The following is a 27,058-nucleotide window of genomic DNA, read 5'->3' as shown; positions in this document are numbered from 1 at the left end:
CGTCGTATCTTTTTAACTTTGAACTTTTATCTTTCGACCCCTTCCGGAGTATGAGAAATGTTCACATTATGTTAACAATATTATACAGCATTAAAGAATCACAAAATGGCAGTTTTGAAAAAGAAAACACGCAAGAGATGAGATACTATACCTAACAATAAACTTTTCACAAGAACTATGAGCAGAACTTCTGTAATATTACTTTAACAAACTTGGCAAGTTTAAACATCACCTTCATATTTTTAGTATTAAATAACGCATTTGTTTTCAAAATATTTTGCCTAATTACGTATTTGTTTGGAATATGAATTTTCCGTTCCTCGGAAAAGTAATCGCACTGGAACATTAATGAAAGTCATCACAAATCGAACCGACGTACTGTATAAGTGGTTTCTTTCGCGGTGGCTTTATTTTCGCGCTTTTCGCGCTTTGAGGTTGAACCGCGAATTTGACATCACGCGAAAATGTTTTGAACTCGTAGCTTGTTACAACGCTATCATTACCGACCGCGAATTTAAACACGCGAAAAAGTCGGCACCGATGGAAAGCACGAAAGTTTCTGTACGCGAAAGAAACCACTTTTACAGAGTATATCTGACGCCAACTAACTGCAAGAAGGCGCATGAAATTTAGACTTAAGTCAAGAACTCTGCATATTATCATTACATTTTGAAATTCAAAATTCATGGTAAGAAGATTCCTTGGACTGAATTGGTATTTATGAACGGGAAGTCATTACTTTTGTTGCATCTGTTTGCCGGTTTGCATCGACGTAAATATGCACGGCGATGGAGGTATTCAAAATTTGACAATAATTGTAAGAAAGAGCAAACCAAAATAAAATGACCGGACGCAAAATGAATCATTATTATCTTTGAACTATTTTATGCTAATTACTAAGCGATGATAATATCTAGCGTTAAATAACATGAGTACCAGTTTGCATGCATGTTTGTATGCAGGTACATGTATTATCCGTGTTTGTATCCAGATATTGTAGGTGTATGTGATGCACATGCAGGCACGTGTAATGTGTGCACGTCTGTTAATTTTAACTACCCTTTCAAAGATAGTATACGTGATTAATGTTTCATGAAATTGCACAAGGAGTATAATCCTGCCCCTTTTGTTACAATTCCCGACCTCAGAAACATCAATCGACTAACTGCTGCTTGTATTTCAAAACAACAGAAAGAAATACAGAATTACGACATTCAAAATCCAGGTTTGGGATCATAATGATACGATGTCATGCACAGTTACTAGTATGTTAATAACGAAGTGAAGAGAGTATTCAGACAGTTTTAGATCCATGAGGCAAGACTACAAATTCACAAATTTAATGTTTAAAGTATGCATGAAAGCGTATTAATATGTAAGACAGTTTATGTAAGACCGTTTGTGCAACGATACGCACGCATATTATGATTGCACTGTATAATGTTTAGATGTAGAAACAAGCTCAACTCACCCAAGCTTTAGCATCCATTGATGCTACGAATATGATTTCCTTATTTGCATATTTTGCTAAAAGTTGGTACATGACTAAATTTATGTTATAGAATTTGAATTTGCATTTAAGACCATACCAAATAACGTGATTGCCAAACCGGCTATAAAAGTGAGTTGGACAGGAGACTAACTTCATCAAAGCAACATTGTGTGCTCCCAACTTACTCAGTTCTGGAGCGCTGATAAAACCTGAGCCGTATGGAGTTTCAAACATCATTGTCAAGGCGAAACAGGGCCGATGATTTCGCACATTATCTTCCAACAAAGGGATGTATTTGAGGAATCATGGACCAGGTGCGCGTCGGTCCGTCCATGAATGAAGACAAATCACGGATTGGGCGCGCGTCGGTCCATGATTAAAGATGCGGGTTTCGCCATTACGTAACACACATTCAAATGGTTTCAATTGTCATTGTCAAGGCGGAACAGGGCCGACGATTTTGCAGATTATCTTTCAACGAAAGGATGGATTCGACGAATCATGGACAGAGCACGCATCGGTCCATGATTAAAGACAGGGTATCCGCAAAATCAGCTGTTTCCAATCGTCAATATCTAGGCGGAACATGACCAAACTTAAAAAAAAAAAAAGAAAAAAAAAGAGGGAGAGAGAGAGAGAGAGAGAAGAAACCTACGTCAATGTCGCATGACCCAATGTTACTTTGTGCACTTGTAGGCCTTATTATACGTTTGTATGTGTCTAGGCACACAACTCCCTTCTTAAAACTGTGATGTTGAAATATGCAATGAAATCGGCAATTCTGTCTTTTATACCTGTCTATTATAATTATTATGATTGACCGTGAAGCCACTTTTTTTTTTTCTGGGCAGATCGTGAGATGAATGTGACGCTGTCATGGTTGCCATTTTTGTCCTAAATAAAGAAATTAACCCTTACTACTTTGCTATGGTATAAGCCATATCAAATTGTCCAATATACTATAGTATCGTTTGTATTTATGAACGGCATTATGAACGGAAAGTCATTACATGTTCGTTTTTGTTTGTTTGTTTGTTTGTTTTTGGCATTTGATTGACAGTTTGCATCGACGTAAATAATACGCATGGCGATGGAGGTAATTTGACAATTAGTACTAAGAAAAAGCAAAACAAAATAAAGATGACTGGACGCAAAAAGAATCGTTATTGTCTTTGAATCATTTTTTTTCTTCATGCTATAAAGACGAAACGAGGATAATGCTATATACACCTGTTGTAGCTTTAAACAACATGTGTATAATACATTGACATGCATGTTTGTTTGCAGATAGTGTCTGTGATGTATGCAGGCACGTGTGTGTGCACTGAGTACTTGACTTACAAACGCGGGTAATACCTGCATACAAACGTACTTTTATACAGTCATGCATACTCGTTTACCAATGTATCAACGCTATATGATAAATAGCGTCAATTAGTTGGAGAAGAAAAAAAAACACAAACCAAAATAAAAAAGACTAGACGCAAGATAATTTTGAACTATTTCATGCTAAAATCTAAAGACGAATCGTGGATAATAATCGTTAAACAACATTGTATGCATGTATGTTTGTATGCAGGTATTATCCGTGTTTGTATCCCCGATAGGTGTATGTGATGTAGGCTATATAAAAAAAAAAGAAGAAAAAAAAAGAAAACATGCAGGCACGAGTAATGTGTACTTCTTAATATAACTGCCCATTCAAAGATAGATACATGCATAATAATGAATAATATTTCAAGAAATTGCACAAGGAGTTTCAAGCCTGCCCCATTTGTTACAGTTCCTGACCTCAGAAACATTAATCGACTAAACAATGTTATTGCTGGTTATACATGTATTTCAAAGCAAACGAATGAAATACAGAATCGTGACGTTCGAAATCAAGTTTGGAATCATCATAATGATACGATGTCATGTTTATGTTAACGAAATGAAGAAAGTACTCAGACAATTTTAGATCCATATAGGCGAGACTGTGAATTAACAAATTTAATGTTTAATGAATGTATGCATAAAAGCGTGAATATTATGCATGACAGTTTGTGCAATGTGTATACGCACACAATCATGTGTGTATCAATGTTTAGATTCAGCTAGTATTACTATTGTATACATGCTCAGTACATAATGGTACGTATAACAGGTATATAATACAATGTATTTGGGTTTGCGATGTTCTTCACGCCTGTTTTCTCCGTAAGTGGGTTGATCGTTGTACACTATCTTTTTTAGCGCAAATATATACCCTGTATAAAAATTTCACTCTGTTAGTATACACCGTAACAAGCCACGCTCATACAAATACTATAACACCACGATGTCTTTTGTCTTTGGTCATGAAAATGGCATGCCAAATGATAACTCTATAGCCATCCGTTTTACCTGTAGACTAGGGGAGGTAATTATTTCATGTAAAGATTAAGGAAAATTGAGAAAATTAGCAAATTTGTGGCAAGACACATTTTCTTCTCGGCGGGAAAACCATCAGCGTACCGACCCTCCGTGAGCTTTGTTTAATTAATCCAGGGAGGTGAGACTCACCTCCCTGATTAATCCCAGTGCCTTCGGTTCGCACTGATCTCCAAGATCAGAAGAGGGTCCACTCTGTTCCGCTTGGATGCTATTGTGCGGGACAGATACTAGCCGCTCACTCAATTAGCTGTCCCTCTGAAAGGATCGTCTTTCCGCGGTCACCTTTATTGTAAGCTGTCTTTTATCACCAACTCCGATTGTCGACCTTGATGCCTGCAAAAAGATGAGACGTTTTTGTCCCTCCTCATGCCGATTTCGTATAGTTGATGCCGAGAAGCGAAACACGAGCTAGCAGACAATTGAGACATTTTGTTTGTCTTTATCGTCCACCAAAGTACTAGTTCTCTCTCCCTTCTTCTTTATCTCCTTTGAAACTGTAGTGAAGTATAAAAACGTAGTACAGTATGTTGCAAAATCATTTATCCGCCCGCGGGACTGAAAGTGATTTTGCAGCACACGTCATGAAAACTAGCTTTTAACATTGTGTTTCGTGTTTTCATTTGTATTCTCTTACGATTCTGATTACATCGTGAACGTGTCTTGTGTGTGTGGGGGGGGGGGGGGGGGGGTGGGATAAATTTTGACTAAGCTTGCTTGGCTCGTTCATGTTTTCTTCTTAAAAAGCGCTGAAGTCCATCTGAAATGATGCTCGTGACGCTGTTAATAATCAGCATGAAAAGTACGTAAGACAACCACCGCATGCGATTATTAAATAAAATTGTTCGATATCTTATTGGAACAAATGAAATGCAAAAACAAACGATATACACTGTACTACTTGTGCATAGCGAAATACATGTCGGAACATAAGAAACCCCAATCATTATAGCCTATACTAACGATGCATCCCTGTGTAAAAAACAACATCAAATCATAATGTTCCTGTAACTGAAAATTAAGAATTAAAAAAAAAAAATGATTTGAGAAGTTGTGTAAAGGAACTGGCAGAAGACTTCTGACGGAGAAAAGGGGAAAGACTGTTCCAGAGAGAAGGACCGATGTGGAAAGGGCTGTGATTTCCCAAGAGTAAGAGGATCTAGAACCAGGAGAGGTAAGTACCTGATGCACAGAGTCTTCGAGGGGGTTTATATGAACATTATAGAGTTGTGGGGGTATATACGAGGGAGGATCCATGGACTTTGGGATGCGTATAACACCACTAATATAGACAAGCATCACAACTGGGCTACGGTGGGCTGCCGATGTTGTTGCTGTTATTTTGTTTTAATGGCGTGTATGTATTACGCAAGATTCTTGGGGCGACGTTATAGCCTTTATTGAAGCCCGTCTATAGTATTTATATTTGTGTAATCATTTTAATTATTCATAAAATCGCAAACAAAAAACTTCATATATTTTATATTTTGGAAGCGTAATAAAAAATATTTTTGGGGGTTTTCAGTCCAAGGAAACTTCTTGTTTTGAATAAAAAATCTAATGATAATATGCAGGGTCTTTGGCTCAAGTCTAAATTCCACGCGCCTTCTTAAAGTTACACATGAATACGATGCATACAAAGTAAAAAAAAAAACATAATAGGTATGCGACGAAAATCCTTGTTTGTAACATTATAAATCAAATGTGATATCCAATAATCTTATGAAGCAGTACTTTCAAATACACAAAAGCTTCGGTAATGAAGCACGTGAAATCTGAAAACTAATGTGGCAACAAGCGATACTGACAGGGAACTCTGCCCCCCCCCCAAAAAAAAAAGACAAAAAAAAAATACAACAAACTGTCACACCATTTCATGTTTTAATTTGTCTTTTTTTTTTTTTAATGGGTGAGATTATGAAACCATAAACGCCACCGATAAAATCACAATCGCTTATACAATTGCAATCTAATGCAGAGCTGTAGGGTAGTACAACTGAACTACTCCGTAACAGTTGATTACGGGTACTAATTACTTACTGTGATTCTATTGGTGGCGTTTATGGTTTTAAAATCTCACCCATTAAAAAAAAGGGAAGAAGACAAATTCAAACATGAAATGGTGTGACAGTTCTTGCCAGAGTTCCCTATCAATATCACTTGTTGCCACGCAAGTTTTCAGATTTCACGTGCTTCATTACCGAAGCTGTTGTACATTTAAAGAAAAATAACTGCTTCATAAAATATCACCTTTGATTTATGATGTTACAAACAAGGATTTTCATCGCTTACCAATTTTTTTAATCAGTTTAATGTCACGATACTTCATGGTGGTATGCGTTCTGTCTTTACATGGCATGATGGGATTTCTTTTTTTCCATCTAGGGTCAAAGAAGAAAGTAACAGGAAGGAAATTAAAAGGATAAAATGAAATAGAGTCTACATAATGTACCTGCCCAGCAGGCTCTTTTATAACCGATATAACACAATCAATAGTGAACACAACACATCTGAAATTCAGTACCGGGTACACTTCTGGATAATTGTTCAGCGGAAAAACGAGCAAAGAAAATGGGATTTCATCGATTTTTATTATAATAGAAACTAATTACAGACTGGACCTGATGCAACCTACATTGCCTCGGCCTAGCTTTTGGTTAAGTTTCTTCAGAGACATGAATTTTGGCAGCAATGAAACCGAGTGAACAAGCCAAAGGAAAAAAATAAATCAAAAAGAAAAAAGAAAGGAAAAAGAAATTCCATGTCTCGACTAGACCACTCCCGTGCACGACGAGCATCATCAGCCCCCGTGTCAGTGTCTCTCTCGTCAAAGTCATACTGGCCATCGTCGGCGTCATGATCACACGAAACACATTGCATCAGCATTAAAGAGTTCGTATATCCACACCACCAGACTCATTATCATCACTATTCCAGCCAATCTCACTCACCGCAAAACCCTCGTAATTACATCATAGTCCCTCTCACAACACTTAAACAGCAAACAATTCAGACATCACAGACCTAGCTAGACATTTTGACCTTCATAAAAAAAATATATAAAAAATGAAAGGGAGGTGGGGGGGAGAGTTATAATGAGCACACGAAGACGATCCACGATGGCGTGTTTTACCGTAGAAAAAAGATACACAGAAAATCTTGCATCGGACAAAAGGAGGTGAAAAACTCGATGAGGAAAACGAGGGTGAAAATCCGATGCTTGAAGACGAACGATGAAGACACGTTACGGTAAGAATAAATACATGTACACTGTACTAACAATCTTTTTGAATACATGTACACGGAAACAAACGAGTGGGTGCAATAAAACAAAGTACGAATACTACGATGTCCTCTCGCATACTTAGATAACCTAGGTTCTAGTACTTCTACATCATGATATCACTGACATGTAGTAGAATCTACATCGATCAATAAAAACAAACCTCACAAACACTCGAACAAAAACTCCAAATTGTTGCAAACATGGTAAAAAATAAACAAAATACTCTAAGAAGTACGATCGTACTCTAAGGCTAGTAGGCCGTCCACACGTGTAAACGCGGCAGTGTGAATTTACGATTACGTACGCCGGCGGTACGGCAGCATCAAGGCAGCATGCAGCAGCTCTATACATGTAACATGTACACTTTTATTACGTATTGCGACTGTGGTGTCACGTCGACGATTTTAGTGCTGTGCATGCTGTACCAGTGTTGATTATTCCGCACGCAGAATTTTCCCGCAGGCTGGTGGCAGCAGCAGCTAGTGTACGCTCGTTGGTATGATACGACTACTAGTTTTATCCAAAGATTGTACACTGTGCGACGAATACGATCTTTGGTCGTCTTTGCATGCATTTAATACGTACGTATCCGCTATCCATGCTCGAACGTCGTCTGCTTTGGAAACTGAGCTGATTCGATTCGATCAGCGCGCACATTGTGCACACGCATGCAGCGCGCCCGAAACGTGTAACAAGAAAAAACACGTTTCCCTCGTTCCCAACCACGTCGGACATCGGCACTGAATCGTGACGTTCTGAACGCTACACGTTTCCCTCTGCGGGCGAGCCTGTGCGAGCGAATCGTGTATAATTCACTTCTACTCGATTCGCTCACGCGAAACGCGTGAGCGAACCCGAAACGTGTAAACGTGTCAGACGAATTGCTGACCGGTACTGTACGTGTATTCTTAATGCTGTAGTTAGTATTAATGTTGTACAGTTTGATGTGATCCTTTCATGAGACAAAACCCCCTTCAAATTTGCTAGTCGATTTGTACAGCTTGCATATAATGAGATGATGGGAATCATTTGAAGTTCTTATGTTCATCAGACAGCAGGGTTAACAAACATTGATCCTGCATGTTCACAGATATTTTGCTGTACATTGTAAGGTACAGTACTTTCCCTCAAATGCTGGATATTCTTCAGTGGGTTTCATGCAGTTGAGCGCCTGTAGAAATAATGAAAGGCTCACTTTCAGTTTTCTACCATGTGCAATTGAATGTAATGATTTGGGGGGAATTGATTAGGAAAGGCTGACATGAATCCAGGTGCATGCCAAGGTGGGAAGACAGTGTGCAGAATGAGACACATGCAATATTTAAATTTACATCAACTGTAATGGATGAGTGTGTCTGTTAGTGAGATGGCCGCCACGTATCACCAGCTCAAAAATGTCAGCTTGGCTCGGCGGAGAACGGAAGACCTGACCATCCTCTCTGTTGACACACTGGTGTGTGGGTACCGTACAGCCAGCAGCATCCCTGGAAGCCTGAATTTTCCCGGCTGCCATGGTGACGGTAACCTAGCAACCGACCTGCGTGTCTTGTCCGGGCCATCTACTACTCCTCCTGCTCTCTCTCCTCCTCTTCCTCCGTCCAAGGATGAGCCTATCACTATCACTGCAATATGTCAGATTTTGAGAGGTGTCTGTTGTACATGTATGTATAAGTGTAGGTTGTACTATGGTTTTAAATTTCACATAGAAAAAAGTAAACTTATCGCTATGTAGTAATTCACAGCCAATGCTTTGGTACACCTGTAAGTCAGTGAACATCTTTTGTCTGTTAGATACAAAATTGTACATGTAATGTACAGTTGGCCCCATGTATTAGTGTAGAAATGACATTTTGCCGCATAAAATGTATTAATGCAGGACAGCTACACTGTATGTAATTTGTGCCCAGTGGGTTATCCCATAGTGCCGATCAATCAAGAAACATACACTGAATTTGTGCAATTCACTCAAAATGTGCAGGGCATGGGTGCTGAAATGTGAAGATATGATTATTTTACAGATCTTCTTGGTTTGTTGTGAAAATGTACAATTGTTCATGAATTACATACAGGTAATGAAGATTTTTTTTTTCTTTTCGGGGGGGGGGGGGGGGGGGGGATGGATGGGGTGTAAGAGCTTGGAACACATTACAGAGCTGAAAATGATTAGTTGCCTGATGTGGTAAGGATGAAAGGTCAAGGATAGAGGTCACCATAATGACAGCCAAAATGTAATTTCTTTACTTTGATTTCCACAGGATATTAATACAAAAGCCCTCGAATGATGCATTGATTAAATGGAAAATGAGTCTATTGTACAGAGAGGACTCAAGGTCAATGCTTTAGTACTAATTGTACTTAAACCGTCACTTGTCAAGATCAGTGTTAACTTTTTACAACAAATATAGATGAAGGACCATAGGGTGTATGAAGGGCTGACTATGGTGATTGTATGAGAAGCAGAAGAATCCCAGCCGACCATGTGGGTCATTTGAATTCCTCTGATATTGTGTAGGAGAAGGTGATGCTACCCACAACCTTCATGTGTACTGGTACTTATTCACAAACAGCATCTTTTGCAAAGTTTCCTCATGTGTAAATAGTGTGATTCTGTTGTCCAGATGATCAAGTCATAAGATTTTAAATATGCTTTCGCAATATCAAGATAGAAATGTTGTCTGTCTAGTGAAATAGTGAGGTACGTCATACTCGTACTACATACATGTACAGCCTGTATTTCTCAAGGTATTTAGTGTCATGATACCCAAAGCATACTGGAGTCTGTTGTAGCAGTATTTTTCCACACAGTCCAAGTGTGCAGTTTGAGACTTTCACGACATAATCATTGTCGACTCGGACAAGGTGATAGTGAAACCATACAGTGGGGTATGATGGATGAATCCCCACAAGAAAATCTTGTTTTTCAGACTCACTTTCCAGCGTGATGGGATGGCCGAATGTTCATCTGCAGCTTGTATGATTTCAGCGGCGTGGTTATGAAACATTTCTGCATTCCCTGCCCACGCTATTCGTGCTGTAGTCGCCATGTTGTCGACCGTTTTCTTTCTCTCTGTGGGAATACGATTTGGTTTAATAATTATTTCTCTTTGATTGATGCTGAGGAGGACCTTTGTTGTGTGGGACAGCCAGCTGGACCAAGAATTGTGTCATTGCAGAGATTAAGTACATGTATGTATGTCGTTGGATTGGACCAAGATCTGATGATGAACGACATTTGGTATCATTGCCAATTTCATGAAAATTGTTGAACACCGATCTGTGCAGTGAAGGTACAGTACTAAACTTGTGTGTTGGGAACTGTACAATGTATGACAGACTACAGATTTTGAATCTCTCTGATTCCTGCTCAAAGTTGAAAGGAAGATTATATTTCGTGGTGCCGCCATTGAGTGTACATTGTATGTCAAGTTTGGCAATTATTGAAAACCTTTGCTGTATTCCACACAGTGGACGATTTGTCGTCTATCTGTGTACAATGTCGGTGCCGTCTCTTGAATATTGAATTAGGTACTTCTGCATTGTATGGCCATGAGTAACAACAGCCTTTACGCTGTTATTTCACATCTGGCAAGGTGTGAATACATGTACATCAGCGTTCTGCATTGTATAATGCACCCGGCAAATTTGGATGAATCTTTTCCTCCAATTTCTTGGAAGTTATCATCCAGTCTGCATCCTTATTGTCGTCATTGCTCTGAATTCTTGTTGCAAGCATTGTCGATGTGGGGCACTCTAACATTAACAAGTGACCTCATGGTGTAGAAATATATGTACAGCTGTACACATGTATGCTGCGCTCATAAATACATGTAGGACACGAGTACACATTTGTCCCTAAAATTCCTTTCAGATGCACTACATACATTGTAATTTGCATTTAGTGCAGTTATTTGGTTTGCACTGTTCCCATTTCCCATTATGTATGTTGCATATGGGTCATTCCATGGGGTTGGGTCTTCTCTAGATTTTCATGTTGTGTAGGGAATAAAAGTCATATTCTGAAAAATTTATCAAATAATTGTCCGTGGTTTGCAGTTATTCTTGGAGAGAAATGTGTGAAGAATTATTTGATGAAAAAAAAACAAGCCTGTGTACAAATGTATTTTGTCTATGACTGTTTCACTAATGATGTCCCATGGTTTTTTGTGGTTTATGTTGTGACATAAATATATGCCATTTTCATGGCAATGTAAAACAGGAATATACAACCTTTCAGCATTATGCCTATCATAATTAAGAGAGGCAAGGTGACTTCTACAAAGACTATAAGGCACATAACCATTTGTAACAAAATAAGAACACCAGAGCATCTTCAAGCAACCTCATACCTATGTTACAAACGATGTCCATGGCAATTTTTGTTGTAACATAGGTATAGCATGGTTTTACATACACTTCCAATCATAATATGATTAGAAACTTTATTTCTATAATGAGATTTATATTTCAGGAGTATTCTTATCCAAAAATTAGCAGCAAAATCTTCCAAATAAACGAGAAAATACGGAACATATCACTGTACTTCAGTGCGATGTCCGGCCTCTTCGTGTAACGTAGGTAAGGAAAGACGCGTCTCGCGATAAAAAGAAGAGCTACTAACTTCAGCAATCGTATTCATGTCACTGGCAGTCCTCCCCCAATGGCAGAAAAACTACTCACAGCCAATATACACCTACCTGGACAGCGCAAGATCTGCTTTTCTGCCGTTGTCCATGTAACGTAGGTACAGGAGTTTTAATGTTTCTGATGTCAATTGGTAAGCTTTTACGCTATTTTACGAAAATAATAACATTTGTCATATTCTGTAACTCTATTAGAGGAAAAAAAACGACATCTAAACCTCTGAACTGGCCAAAAATACTGTGGACGATGATACTGTAGTCCCATATACTGAGATATTTGTTACAGGTTCATGTTCATAATTTTGATTGCCAAATTTTCCGTCCATGCCGGTCTCTGCAAAAGGAGAATATATTCCTCTCTTAGAAAACCATACAAAAGTATATCAGTGTATCTTCACTGCAATATAAAATTGTTTTACCTCCCGATTATTGTGAATTTTTGGACCCTTTTGTCATTAGGTATCTACCAAGGTAGACGTGCTAGAGTTAGTATTAATCACTATATACTAGTTGGAAAACGTAGATGTCCAGACTGCATCTGAACTAGAGAAATAGAGTTTGCCTTATTTTGCTGGTGATATTGAGGGAACTAGGAGCTGTGAAATTCTTTCTCTTTAACAGATTTACTTCGAAAATGTCAATGTTTTCCTTCCAAGATTTCACTGACCTGTTAGATGCTCTGATGAAGTTGTTAACATTTCACAAGGATTCACCATTTCCATTCCATGTTCACCCACTGTGAAGTCTCAAAGCTAAAATGCCAGTGTCCTATTCAGTTTGGGTGGGTAGTGGGTAGGAAAGGCTTCAATAAAATTATGAACCCCAATCAAAATTGGACTATTATTGCTCTACACTATCATTCAAATAGAGGGCGACAATTTCGATGGGGGATGAATATAAAATAGGGCCTAGTATTATTTTGGGAGTCTATTAAGGACCATAACCGTAAACGTAACCCTGACCCTAGCCCTAACCTTAGCTAGGACACTGGGGGCAGCGACCTGCCCTTCCTACAGTGTAGCTTGCATCTGAAAACAAGTTTTTAGCATAGAGTATGAAAATGATATTTTCCTATGTTTTACATGCTATATTATTATTATTAATATTTACACTGTACATCATTTTAAGCATAACCCATTTTTTTTTTCAATTTTGGTGGGAGGTACACATGGAACTCTCGCTAATGGGTATGCCAAGAGGTAGAAATGTAAGCAAAATTGTTAAAATTATTTAATTCCATTCAGAAACACACAGATACATCAACAGGAATATATAGTCAACCCCGACAAAATTTTCTTTTAATTTTTTATTCTATTTCTCTTTACACCTTTTGTTCAGTTTTTTGATGAATCTGCCATGGCTCCTCCTCTACCACCGCTACGTATTAAACTACATGAAAGAGTGAAAAGGACACATCCACAGCACTCCACAAACAGAGAGGAAGCCGACAAAGCAACACCCAAGAATAGCGAATGTAACAAACTAGACAAGAAGAAAACTGCACAGAGGGAAAATGGACAGAAGAAAAACAAAAATCGAGGGCTAAATGGACATTGGACAAAAGAGCAGAAATTTATTTCAAACAAAGAACATGGAGAAGACAAGAAGACTTGTCTGATTTCTCTTTATTAGTTTTCTTAGTTAGTTGACAACTAGTTGATGATGTTGTTAGTGTATATTAGGTCAAATTGTGTAAAGCTTCACTTTCTTCTTCTTCTTCTGATTAAGTCTGCCTTCTTTCATATCAGAGTTACAAAGAATTGAAGTCTGTGTAACATAGGTATTGTTCCACAGGTGTGCAGTAGATATAATTCCAAAGAACTGTTACAATAGTGTTATTTGTGGGAACATACATAAAGTCTATATGTGTAGGTTTTAACATCTCACACCACAATAAAGGAAATCAGTTGATATGTCGTAGTGTACCTATGTTACAAAGACATACTGTCCGTGTAACGTAGGTAGTACACCGTAGGCGAGGTTGTTGTCTGAAAACCCCTGATTATAACAATAAAATCATGTTTTCACTTGAATACCCATACAAATCACTTGCTTCAATTGTGGTGCTTTTAAGAATATTGTCATTGTATCACTCTTGATGAAAAAGTTAAACCTTTGATTGAAATTGTTAATGGTTTGTAGAAAAAAACATGTTAATAAAAGTGGCTTGCAGTTGACATCAGAACATACAATCTTACTAATAATGATCTCATGCGCCTGTTAAATAACATGTTGATGTGCTATGGACGAAAAAAACGTGGATGTGTTCATTGTTATCATTTCAGAACACAAAATGATGAAGGATGTCAACAAATGAAGTCCGTGTAACATAGGTATTTTGCCATACCTGTTTACCCATGCTGACTGAAAGTGTGCGAAGTAGTAAACAGATTTCTAGTGGAATATGTTGAAGAATGGGAATAACAAATCAGGGGGAAAAAGGAAATTTCAATTTACCCAACTTGAATTTTCAACTTGTATGTCACAATTTCAGTCCCAACCCCATGGAATTACCCATATTCCCCCCAAAAGCATAATATCATTATAACCTGTGATGACGGAGTAACTGTGATTAATCACAGTTCAAGAATAGTCATAATTTGATTCTAATGTGTATTGATGGGACATTTTGATAGTGTAACCAATTTGCCACATTTATTCACTGATTGATTCAATTAATTCAGTTCATCAGTTCTTGTAAAATGTAGAAATGCAGCCTCCACTAGCTAGGCCATACAGCGTAGGAAATTGCAATTATATACAACATGTACAACTCCAGTATGTTTCAGGATTACATGTTTTAAGTTTTTGTTATGACACATTCTTTATTCAAAATGCTGTATCCATATTTTATTCATGATATTTGATAATGGAATTGATGGAGAGAAGGAGAAATGTAGTGCAAGTTTGAAAGAAAGATGAGATGAGGATGGACAAAGTAGAACAGTTTCAGCCAAGACTAGAGAGAGGGAGAGACAGAGTGAGTCATTGCTCACAAACAATTTCTGACTGAAAAATGAAAGAAAGATTCAGAGGGGTGAAGACTCAGGTTTGAGTTTCTTCAGTTTGTCTCCCTCTACAAATGAAAATTTGTTAAGATCGCAACTGTTGATCTGTAAATTAACAAACATGTTAATTTACAGATCAGCAGTTGCGATCTTAACAAATTTTCATTTGTAGAGGAGACAAACTGAAGAAACTCAAACCTGAATTTCTGACTGGTTATGAAAAAAAAGAGAAGAATTGGGGGGGGGGGGAGGGAAAACAGTATGATAGTTGTAGAAGATTCTTTTAAACGAAGGTGTTGGGATTGGCAGTTTTCTTTCGTTATATCAAAATGTCATTATAACTTTAAAAAAAAACCCGAACTTTTTGGGGACCTGAATTTTTACTTCTTCAGTGTTTGTCGTAATGGGAGTGTCCTATACTGCACAGTTTCTGTGCATACATATGAATGTATACAATTGCAACTACAGTGTACCAAGTCCTGGTAAAAGTGTTCTTCATTCATAATACCATGTACAATTGTACTTGCGCATTGAATTGGGTATTACAAAGTCACATATCGTGGGGGACCATTTATCTTTCTCGCGTGTAGCAGAAATCTTGTTTCATCTCGAAACGTGTTTTTATAGAAACTTGATTATTGATGCAACTGATTGACAAATTGCCCTACATCGATGATTATTGTCTGTGTGTGTGTGTGTGTCAAAGGTATAGATTTGATTGGTATATTGATCCTGTTTTATCTATGTTTGATGCAGATGAAGCCGTGCAGAATTCTGAGGAGCTGATCACCCAGCTGCAGAGGAGGCTGAGTCAAGAACACAGAGAGGTGGTGCAGGTATGTGGTACCCTCGAGGAACTCATCCTGAAATGTCACAAATACACTCCAAAAATTCTCCTTCCATCCATTAAAGTTTCATTTGATTCACACACATTTAGAAATAGCTGTATATTTATTTGATGGCCAGAGTCGCAACTGTATGTAATTTGCTCGCTGAGATGTTAAAAACAGATGCATCCATACTCATTTACTGAGGTTTTTGGCAAGGGCACATGTAATGATAATCATATGATACATTGTAAAGTATAAAATTATAGACCGATTCGGGTTCGTTGAGGGCAGCAGACAATTTGTGGCACTGGGCGCAGCCATGAGCTCATTTTGAGGTGTCTTAGCCGACCCCCCCTCCTCTCCCCCACCCCTGGGCAACATGTTTATCACGCACTTGTAACAAAGGTTCGCGCACTAAGCAAGCGTTCGCGCACTCAGTACGAGACGCCTATTGGCTAAAACGACCATGCATCAGTTTTTCATTCATTAAATTAGCACCTTTCCTCCATCTTGTGTTCCAAGCTTATGGATTGCATAACAAAGGGAGGGAAGCACAGCTGTTTTTATCCCTTGTTAAGTCCAAGCAACAAGTAGAAATTTGTATACCAATGTAGGTGTGGAAGAAAAACTGGCTTTGTTGTTAGGTGCATTAAACTGGCACATTTGAAATGTTGCTGCACAAATGAAAACTGCCTCCAAATACTTGTATCTCCTTTCTCTAATAAGCATTTTCTATCTGATAAAGAGAGCTCGCTTTTGCGTATTTTCCTGTGTACTTTGTAGATACTTGTATGCCATATATTTTGCCGATTTTTTATTTTCACAAATTTCGCAGGTCAGATGCTATTCGCAATTTTACAATATGCATGAATATCAACTCAGGTCCCGATATGTTTACACAGCACATTCAAGTATAACACATGCATAACGCATGACCACGATCATGCAATTGTGTAAAGTCATGGTTATGCCAGTACATTGCTACTAGTACAGACACATTGAATGCCTGCTTCATTTGAGCTGTCTTGGAATTATTTTAGGAATACAGTGCTTTTTCATCAATTTATGGCATTGTTGTTTTCAATGCAAGATCTCAACATTTACTCGTAGAAAATAAAGAATGACATCAATTTCTCTGTCCATTAATGCATTCAGCGATTATGAATTTAGCTTCTCTTGAAATTATGTCGGAAGTTCCAATTTGTGAGAAATTAGGCTCGCTACAAGTGTAGATACACGAGGTAAACAGTGAAGGTCCGCACATGCCGTTCTTCCATCTCAAGTTCACAATGGCTCTCTTTTTGGTAGACTCTGGCCGAGCAGTGGGACCAGGAGGCTGTGGAGAAGCTGGAGACCCTGCGGATGGAGATGGAGGCCCGGTACAGCCAGGAGCTGGAGGAGGAGAAGAAGACGGCAGAGGGGCGGAGGGAGCAAGACCTGCAGGAGATGAGGGATCGGATGGAGGAGGAGCATCGAGAGGATGTGGACCTGCTCCTTAAGGAGCGAGAGATGGTTGTGGAGCATGCCGAAGGTAGGCGAAGCAACACTTTCTCTTGAGTAGGTTTTAGCATTTTTGGGATTATCCAGGAAAAAATCTTTTGATTGTTCTGGAATAATGAATCCATCAATATAAAGACTGTGGGACTTCTGTAATCATCCTTGTAGTTGCTTATCACATCATTTGGTGATTGCTAGAGATATATCACTTATAAATACTAATTACATGGAAATGACTTAAGTCTCCTTCTCTGTTCTGACTGTATGTTTTTATGCTCTTGTTGCATTTTGTCTCAGAAATGCGCCAGAATCTGGACAGAGTACACCATGAGGATCTGGCGAAGCTGCGAGCCAACCTGAAGGCGGAGTACGATCAGTACGTCCGTGCCCGGGAGGAGTTGGAGATTTCTCGCTCACAGTCCGAGGCCTCACTCATAGAGGAGCTGTCCCTTCTGAAGATTGCCCACCAGGACCTTCAACAGGAGTACCGTGCCGAGGTGACCAACCTGAAGGAGCAGCTGGAGCAAGCTGGCGTCTCCGACCCAGACCAACTGAAGGAGGAGAACAAGGAATTGCAGGCTGCTCTCACCAGTCAGCGGGCCAAGCTGCAGCAGGAACATGCCGAGGAGCTGGAACAGCTCCGAGTCTACTTTGAGAAGCAAGTGGAAGAGACGGATGAGAGGTGGAAGCAGGAGATGGCTCAGCTGAAGTCCTTGTATGAATCCCCGAGAGGAAATGGGAGTCAGCCTTCGGATGAGAAGGAGGCAAAGAGGATGGACTACTCCCATGCCATGATGACTTTGACTCACCTCTCCGACTCTGACAGCTCACCACCAAGATCTCCGCCAAAGTTCCTGGAAGTGGAGGCAGAGCTGAAGCAGGAGCTCAGGGCACAGCTGGAGCAGGAGTACCACAAGGGGATCAGGAACCTGAGGCAGGAGTTGGAGAGTGAGCACCAGGCAGAGATGGCCAGGGTGAAGATGGAGTATGATCTGCAGCGGGATGAAGATCTCCAGAAGCAGGAGGAGCGACTGAAGGCAAAACACACTCAGGACATTAATGACATGGAGCTTGAGCATCTGAACAAGTTTGAGCAGTTGAGGAATGAGCTGGATGTGTATCACACCAAAGAGATTGCCAGGCTGCGACTGGAAGCCGTCGCTGAGTCATCTCGGGCAGTGGAAGAGGAGAGGGGTCGTTGGAAGGTGGAACATGAAGATGCCTTGAGGAACCAGAAGAAGGAGATGGAGGAGGAGCACGCCAGGGAGAACCAGGAAATGCGAATGGAGATGTCCTCAGAACTGGCTACTGCAGTAGCAGAGGAGATGGAAAGGTTGCGAGAGACACTGCAGGAGGAGCATTTAGAGGAATTGGACAACATGCGCAAGGATTTAACTGAGAAGTATGAAAGCCAGTTAGAAACATTGAAACTAGACCATGCCGTTGAGATTGAAAAACTTCAGAGGCCGCCAAGGGATGAGAATCTCGAAGCTGACATCGCCAAAATGAGTGAGCAGTGGAGAAATGAAAGAGAAATGATCATCAAAGCCAGCAAAAATGAGGTTGTGGATGAAGTAGCCAAGATAGTGTCAGATGCCACCATTGAGCGAGCGCTTCTGCAGGTGGAGATCGACACTCAAGCAAATATGATGGGTGTGTGCCTGGAGGAGATCGACAAGCTCAAGACCACGCTGGCAGAGGCAGAAGCTGCAAACCAACTGCAGTCGCTGCACTCCTCCGGTTTTGAGGACCCCGACTCCCTGATCAGGCAGCTCAAGGCGGAGCTGGAAGAGAGCAGGCAGCAGCTCCAGCACCTAAGGGAGGGTGTCGCCAGCGGGGAAGCCCCCGAGGTGCAGTCCCTGAAAGAGACTCTGATGCGCGACTACGACAACCGCCTCGACCTGATCACCACCACCATGAACGAGGAGATGGACCAGCTGGTGAAGACCACGCAGCAGGAGAACCGGGCCGACCTGGAGAAGGTGGAGGAGGCCTTTGCCAGCCAGCACCAGGCCCAGATGGACAGGTTCCTGGAGGACCAGGAGAAAGCAATTGAAGAGATCAAGGCAGAGCATCAGCAGGACCTTCTGAGGGCCCAGGGAGAACTGGAGCAAGAACATCTGAAGAAACAGGTAATTACACTTATGCCACTGAAGTGTAAGAAACGGGTAATAACAGTTATGCCACTGATGGTTACAGGGGAGGGAGAGTGCAAGGTGTGTATGCTGTGAAGGTAGTGTATCATATGGTGTGGAAATGACAATTGTGTAACAAGATAATCAGGTATAATATATTTTGAAAAAAAAAACACAAAAACAGTACCAAAATTGTCCCTTGTAATGAAGTGATCATGTCCAGTACATCATCAGCTGTGCTGGAGTACGATATTAGACTCAATTCTTGTCTTCAGCTTACCCCATTGCAGCAATTGCTTGTTTTATCCTCTTGAGAATGTACAAAATACTTTAAGTGAATAGATGAACAGATAGGATTTGAAATTTTGTCAGCTTCTCACCGTATGCCTCTTATGGTCAAATACTTTTTTTCTTTTTCTTTTTTTTTTTTTAACTTTCAAATACATTTGTTTTATGTGTGAAACACTCTTACACAGTGAGTGTCAGACTTTATAGTGCATTGGCATTACATGGAAAAAGCTGTGAGCTGATTAGTACTGGAGCAATTGATTAATTGGTTAAATTAAATTGGCAATTGGTAAAATTTGCGATCATGGAGTACAGTGCTGAATGGAGAAGTGTATGGGTGCACGTCACAGTCATGTCATTATCAGAGTTTAAATTTTCACATGCTCTTATTTCACTCATGAATAGCACCAGAGTCATGAAATTCGTGAAAATAAAGACCTTGTGAAATAAGCAACATATACAGTAGTTGAAAGGAATTGTATTGGGAAGCCAAAATGCCAAAAGGTCCTTGTCTTCCATTTTGCGTTGCAGGCTGAAGTTCTGGACGAGCTGCGCAGCTCACTGAACAGCGCCAAGGAGGCGGAGCTGGAGGAACTGAGGAAAGGCCACGCCCTGGAGCTGGACCAGCTCCGCCTGGACCTGATGAAGATGACGGACGAGGAGAGGGAACGGCTGGAGGAGAAGATGATGGAAGAGAGGAGGGGTGTGGAAGAAGTGGAGAACAAGATGAAGGATCTCCTTGAGGCACACGAGAGGGAGAAGGAGGCACTCAAGGCAAGGCTGGATGAGGAACACGAAGAACATATCAAAAGGGTGAGTGGATGACATCATTCGTCCTCGAAGGGGAACTCCACTCCAGTTCAAGTTTAAAACTTTTGTAAAAACGAAGTCAATACAAACAGATGATTTTGTCAAAGTCTCATGGGCTTTGAACAAAGATCGAAGCAGTAAAACAGAGAAAACTATACTCTACACTAGTGTCTTTCCACAGTAATTTTGGTCACAATGACATATGAAGAGATTGAATGCAAAAACCGGTGAACACAATTTTCAAAATTTTTAAATAAGGTCATCATCAAATAGAAAAAAAAAAGAATTCTTTTAATATGATATTTCACTTGTTGCATAATACATTTTATGAAGATATTTTCGATGGATTTGTGAATGCTGATGAACAAGGTTTGCAAGTTTAAGCTAAGTGCTTGGGCACTTAAGGGGTTAAATGTGTGATCTTGTCCACATTTCCAGGTGACAGCGGAGATGGAAGAGCAATTCAAGAGAGAACTGGAGAAATCCAACACCTCCATCCGAGAAAACCTTGAGGGAGACCACACCAAAAAGGTGTCGGAGCTAGAGACTGCGCTGAAGGAGATGGCTGCCCAGCACGAGGATGAGATGAACGGCCTACGCCAGACCCACGAGATGAAGATGGCCCGTCTCCGGGAGGATCATGACGAGCAGGTGGCTGCTGTGGGCGCCACCCAAGAGGCAGACCTGGAGACGGCCAAGGCGGAGCTGGAGGAGGCGCATCGCAAGGAGATCATCGACCTCACCAACCAACTCGAGGCTCAGAAACAAAAAGGTACCTTTTGTATCTACTTGAAGCTTGAACATTGTACTTTCTGAATAGAGAAGTGATGTGTTTTGGTGTCATTAGAATTCCTGCATCATGGAAACATATGGAATTTGAAGTCCCCTCCCCTGTGTTATATCTGATTTTAATTTTATTGTAATAAACTTTCTGCTTGCAAATGTAGTTGCTGGTTTTGTAAGCTCTGTCTTTACAACTGTACGACCATAATCTATAGAGGGCAGTATGCCGTTTCATATACTGCGGTGATAATAAGGAGAATAATGTTATTCCCCACAGACATTGAAGAGCTCCAGTCGGCCTTCGAGGAGGCGAAGAAAGCGATGGAGGAGAACCACCAGAGAGCCCTGGAGCTGATGGCAGCTGAGCACACCAGGGGCCTGAAGGACTTCCAGCAGAAAACGGAGGACACCCTCAATGACCTCCGAGAGCAGATGAACCAGAGCATTGAGCTGGAAAAAGGTAAAATTGATATAAATTGCATTTCACTCTGATATACTGTAAAACCAGAAACATTCGCAGCATGAAACTTTGGCAAGCTGGAACCGACGGCCTTTTTTGAAGCATTAAATTTTTGAGAATTGCCAACTGTGAAAAAATTACAAATATACTACATGTACTGGATTGTGAAGACAAAGACTTTCACCAGCATTTTGCTTTTGCGAATCTTGGCTCCTTGTGAAATTCATGAAAGTTTCATGCATGCAAAAGTTTCTGTTTCTACAGTATGTCCCCCCCAAAAATTACAATCAGGTTTTTGCATTGATAACACCCAATATGATTAAACCGTCAAAATGCTACTTCAGTGTCTTAAAATATCACATCTTACATTTGTAGCTCTATTTTCCTGGAAAGCCCATTCAATTTGGTTAAGCGGTCACAGAGAAATGTGGATTGTTGTATAGCATGTCATGAGTTTCATTCTTCCAAGTTTAGCACTTGGATATTATTGTGTAAACACAATAGACAGAACTTGGAGGGAAGGAATTCCTGACATGCTCTACAAAAATCCTCATTTCTCTTTGACCACTCAAGCAAATTACATGGGGTTTTCTGTAAGATGTGGGCAATGAGTTATAGTTTCATACCCTGAAATTGTGTTTGGATTGATTCACTATTTCTAAAGTTATCGTTGCGGAAGGTACCGTTGTAATTTTTTTTTTTGGGGGGGGGGGGGACACACGGTACTGTGTACATTGTATGTCACTCAGTAAAAAAGGTTATCTTGTGGAGGTCCATTTTAATGTAGTCTGTGTGACAGGGTTAAAAACAACTGTAGGTACACTGAAATTTTGCCGTATCACAGTTTCAAATGGTGGTGAATAGTCAAACCTTCCTGTGTCTTTCCTCAGTGGTCAGTTTAATTTCAAATCTAAAGATGTGGTTTGACTTTGGGTAGGCCTTTGCAGTGTGAGGTGAGCCCCATGAAAGCACAGAAACTAGATTAACTTGAAGCGTTGTGTTACTGGTACAGGCTGGTAATCAGATTATGATAGATGTGCAGTACTTGCATAACACTAAAAAAGAAAACAGATAGCAGAATTCCATGTGTGGTTGGTACTGTTACCTGAAAATGCAAGTTGATTGCTGTGTAGAATGTTGCTGCCTGTATTGTTGATTATTTTCAAGAAGGTACCACAGGATTTTAAATGAATTTGAAGTAGATATCACTGCATTACACCATGTTTCAAACAATTATGAGTTACAGAATGTATGTCAAGTGGTTGTTAGAATACATGTTCCTATGGTAATGGATTTTCCATTCTTCCATTCATTTTGTGGTGTAGGTGAATTGGACCAGCGGATGAGAGAACGTGAGGACAAGTGGAAAGAAGAGAAGGGCGCCCTCAGTGAGGAGAATAATCAGGTACGTTTTGATTACGTTTACTTCTTCACAAAGTCTTCGCATGAGATTTTCATATTCTGGAATCATTTGAAATGCTCTCATCTGGGATGAGTGTGAACTAGGATTTTTGCACAAATCGAAGAGACATTAAGACATAAATTAAGACACAATTGTTTTGTTTCTGTTTGGTCACATGAAAGAAAGACAATACACATGGAGAGATTGAGAGAGAGAGAGGGGGGGGGGGGGGGAGTGATAAAACAGAAGGATATTGATAAAAAGATAGTAGGTAGGTGGTAGATAGAAAGGTAGGTAGGTAGAAAGGAAGGAACTAAGGAAAGGAAGATGCTATTTTTTTTGGAAGAAAAGACAAACTTCATGAAGTCTTCCTCCTGCATAGTCTATTTCTTTATCTGTTTCTTTTATTGTTTCCTGAATGAGTTGCCTGAGTACCGTAGTTGCGCCATTTTTGGCACATGCACTTTGTGTCTCCCCACTAGGTGCAAAGTCAAAACAGAGCTACAAAGTCTCACAGATGCTGTAGGAGACCCACTCACTCAATCAATTAAGATCACTTGATGTCCTGAGAAGGAGATATGAAAGCCTCTCTGGTTTTGAAATTTACTTTGTCCATTTAGATGTACATGTACACCTATGCAGCACAAAAGTATCTCCTTGATCGCTCTGTAGAATGTCACTGACTTTCATGTGTTACCTCTATGCGTGCCATGTCCATGGCTGACTCAGATGACAGCTTGCCAACTTCACACATTTTGGCCAACAGCACAACCACACACAAACCAATGTGTTTTGAATACTGGACATTTGGGAGAAAATTAGTGATAGCTTTGTATTAAATTCTTGCATTACAGCAAAGTGTTGACTTTCCTCCACAATTATGCCGTACTGCATTTCGGCATAAACACTTCTATAAAAAGTTACGTGGCTCTGGAAAATGAAATGTTTTCCAGAAGGGCTCATGCATTTCGATATCAGAATAATGTGGCACACAGAAGGTTTACACGAAGGCACAGAAAGAGCTATTAAATGTTGGCAGCCATGTCCAAAGGATGTACATGTATTAGGGTAGCGAAGTTTGCCAGATGCTGTGCTGTGGAATGTCATCTCATACTAGATACAGTGATACAATAGGAGAAAGAAAATATTATTATAACATTAATGTCAAGAAGATTAATGCCAAGCAATGTTAGATTGCATTGTCTTATCTTTGAGATCAATGCCCCATCTCTGCCTGTTAGATATGCAAGTGTGCATTTGATCTTTATCTAGCAGAATAGGCAATTTTTGACATTTTTGCTGGTAGACATCACATTGATGAGAGTTGGAGTGAATGAACTGTGGTCATTGTCTCCGTTAAAACCTCTCTGTGATCAAATTTAAAACCACAGGATGTGTGAGACATATGATGAAGGGTGTGTGCCAATTATAACTCCAGGTTTCCCCAAATCCACGTGGATTTAGCTTGAAATGCCAGTTTTTGAAGTTGTCCATTGTTTCTATTGTTGGGCCCACTTATCTAATTGACTGATGATCTCAAAATCATATGCCGTTGTAATTCTTAGCAGGAGATACCATTTTTTAATGTTCAGATTTAGCATGTTAATATTAATGAGTTGCTGCATCAAGATAGAAATCCTTTTATGCTTTAATCAAGATGGAGATATTGTAAAGAAAGAGAGAGAGAAAAAAAGATCAGAAAATGAGGATATTGTGATAAGCAACTTGTCTCCTCATACAGTGTACCTAGACTTGGAGGCTTTGGTGTCAAGTTGTACTTAGAGTCAACTTCAGGAAAAAAAAAATTTCCTGAAAACTGATAATGCTGCTACAAAATGATCTGTGTTGTTTCCATTTTCCAGCTCATGCCAAGATTTTTTATTTTCCTACAAAATCGAACTGAAAATCAAATTGAAAATCAAATCCATTGGATGATGTGATTAGCTTCCTGGCACAAACATACATGTAGTTGCGTGCAAAAGAAACTAATTGTGTTTTAGAGATAAATTTTTGTGCCAGGGGGAAAAAAAAATGTGCTTAGAATGAAATTAAAGTGAAAAGGAAAACCTTTGTGTAACTCTGAACATACTCTGTGTAGAGTGTGTTTGAAATCCAAATTCAGTTGGAGTGAAATCTACTGCGTAGAACATATTACTCTTAAAATATATTTGTACACTTCCACTTCTAAATAGATAGATGGATATACAATGCAAAAAGATATACAGTTTGTAGATTGGTACATGCGTATAGATAGAGAAATAGGAAAGTTTACCTTATTGATGGATAATGTAGATTGAGGAATGAATGTATATAGAAAGAAGAGAATTATGTAAATACTGTGTACACTATTTTTTTCTTGTTTTTTGCAAGTAGTTATTTTGCAAATTTAGACTTTGCAAGACAATTTCAGGAGTGGTTGAAGTAGCCATGCAGAACCACAGTGACCAAATGAGGAATTAGCTTTTTTTTTTTCTAGAGATAGTAATAGTGTTTGCACCCTGAGGCTGTATTTAGTGTTATGGAAAGCAACATTTTCAGGAGTTATTAACTTTGCTTGTATTAGTCAACTCACAGTTTTTTTAAGAGATAAGATTAGTGCAAAATATATCACACATACAGCAGATATGTTTGTAGGTAGACATATTTCTGTACATAGATAGATACTGGTAGACAGATAGAAAGATAGATAGAAAAATTATAGCATAGTTTGTCAGGTTGGGAAATGTACTACACATACAGCAGATGGGTAGATATATTTCTGTAGATAGATAGATAAATAGATAGATAGATAAATAAAAAAGAATGAATAGAGAGAGATATTGGGAGAGAGAGATGCAACATGTGCATGCATTGGTATAGATAGTGAAGTAAAGGCAGATAGCAGAAGAAAGAGAGAGAGAGTAGTCAGACTTAGTAGTAAAATGGTGAAGTAAACCAGTGGGTGTGAATGCACATGTGACTCTGATGTTTTATTCCCAGGGATGCAACAAGCGAGGGAGCTGTGCGGGATTTGTTTGTCAGGAAGCTCCCTCCCCGATCTTGTGCCAATAAGCCGTCCCTGTGAAGTGGCCTCTTTCAAGGCTTCATTTCTATTTAAAAAAAAAAAGAACAGAAAGGGAAATAATGTGAGGGGCCTCTTGTAAAAGCTCGACTTTATTAAGAAAGAATAGATGAAAGGGAGATATTATTTATGTGCCTCTTTAGGCTTGCATTATATTTTTTAGGAGAAGAGAAAGTAGAAAATGAAAGACACGGAGAGACAGGTGTGGTACTTATCAAATGCTATTCCTTGCCCTATAGTGCATTTATTACGTAGGAAACATAGTATAACTATACAATATTGGTATGAATGACTGAAGTTGCTCAGATTGCACAATCGCTGAAGTACCCTGTTGGATTCTGATAAACATGGTTACAGTTATCCTTCAACCAAAACAAATGTGAATGCTGGACATATGTCGAATTATGAGAATGTGTGAGGTCGATGCATAATCTGTGTGATTCTTTGAAATGTAGTAAGCTCAGGGTTCCTAGCCCATCAGGGAAATCAGGGAAAATTATTGTACTTTTTTCCAGTCAGGGAAAAGTCAGGGAATTTGATAGAAATGATAAAAATGATTTAAAGAGATCAAATCGTTATATTTTGTTGCATATCTTTTATCAAAACAACATCCATTTGATGACTGGGTATGGTGGTTTTTTAGTGTAGCCTCTTTGAAGTAATTATCATGGAATTTTGAGGCTTCATCAGGGAAAAATCAGGGATAAATCAGGGAATTTTGTTTTCTTGAAATGCTGGGAACCCTAAAGCTTCTTCATGGTGTTGGGTCGGTCAATGACAACTATTAAATTTGATGTCTGTAGCAGGGGATGACGGGAAGCCGCCAAACATGTTACCCTCTCTACAGAGTTTGAAAGTTGAAGCTGTCGCACCATGATCAGTGTTAGAATGATTAACCGTTGATGTGACAAGCTGCTGAAACATGATGACTGAACCAGTCGAGCTGTTTTCTTA

At 39.5% G+C, this 27,058-nt stretch overlaps 1 protein-coding gene across 1 annotated transcript in view; it reads left to right on the top strand.

The window, feature by feature from the left end:
- LOC139741958 (uncharacterized) overlaps positions 1 to 27,058 on the top strand; it is a 149,116-nt gene that overhangs the window by 58,730 nt on the left and 63,328 nt on the right. Inside the window, exons 13-19 of the mRNA XM_071652524.1 lie at positions 15,595 to 15,674; positions 16,977 to 17,199; positions 17,463 to 19,297; positions 20,120 to 20,401; positions 20,837 to 21,170; positions 21,459 to 21,641; positions 22,967 to 23,046. Of these exons, the coding sequence (XP_071508625.1) occupies positions 15,595 to 15,674; positions 16,977 to 17,199; positions 17,463 to 19,297; positions 20,120 to 20,401; positions 20,837 to 21,170; positions 21,459 to 21,641; positions 22,967 to 23,046 (3,017 nt within the window). The remainder of the gene's footprint in view (positions 1 to 15,594; positions 15,675 to 16,976; positions 17,200 to 17,462; positions 19,298 to 20,119; positions 20,402 to 20,836; positions 21,171 to 21,458; positions 21,642 to 22,966; positions 23,047 to 27,058) is intronic.

This window comes from Diadema antillarum, unplaced genomic scaffold, assembly GCF_040938485.1.
Source record: "Diadema antillarum isolate AM-2024a unplaced genomic scaffold, OU_Dant_1.0 seq00000966_RagTag, whole genome shotgun sequence".
NCBI lineage: Eukaryota > Metazoa > Echinodermata > Echinoidea > Diadematoida > Diadematidae > Diadema > Diadema antillarum.
The sequence above is the reverse complement of the archived record's forward strand: the minus strand, read 5'-3'. Positions and strand labels throughout refer to the sequence as shown.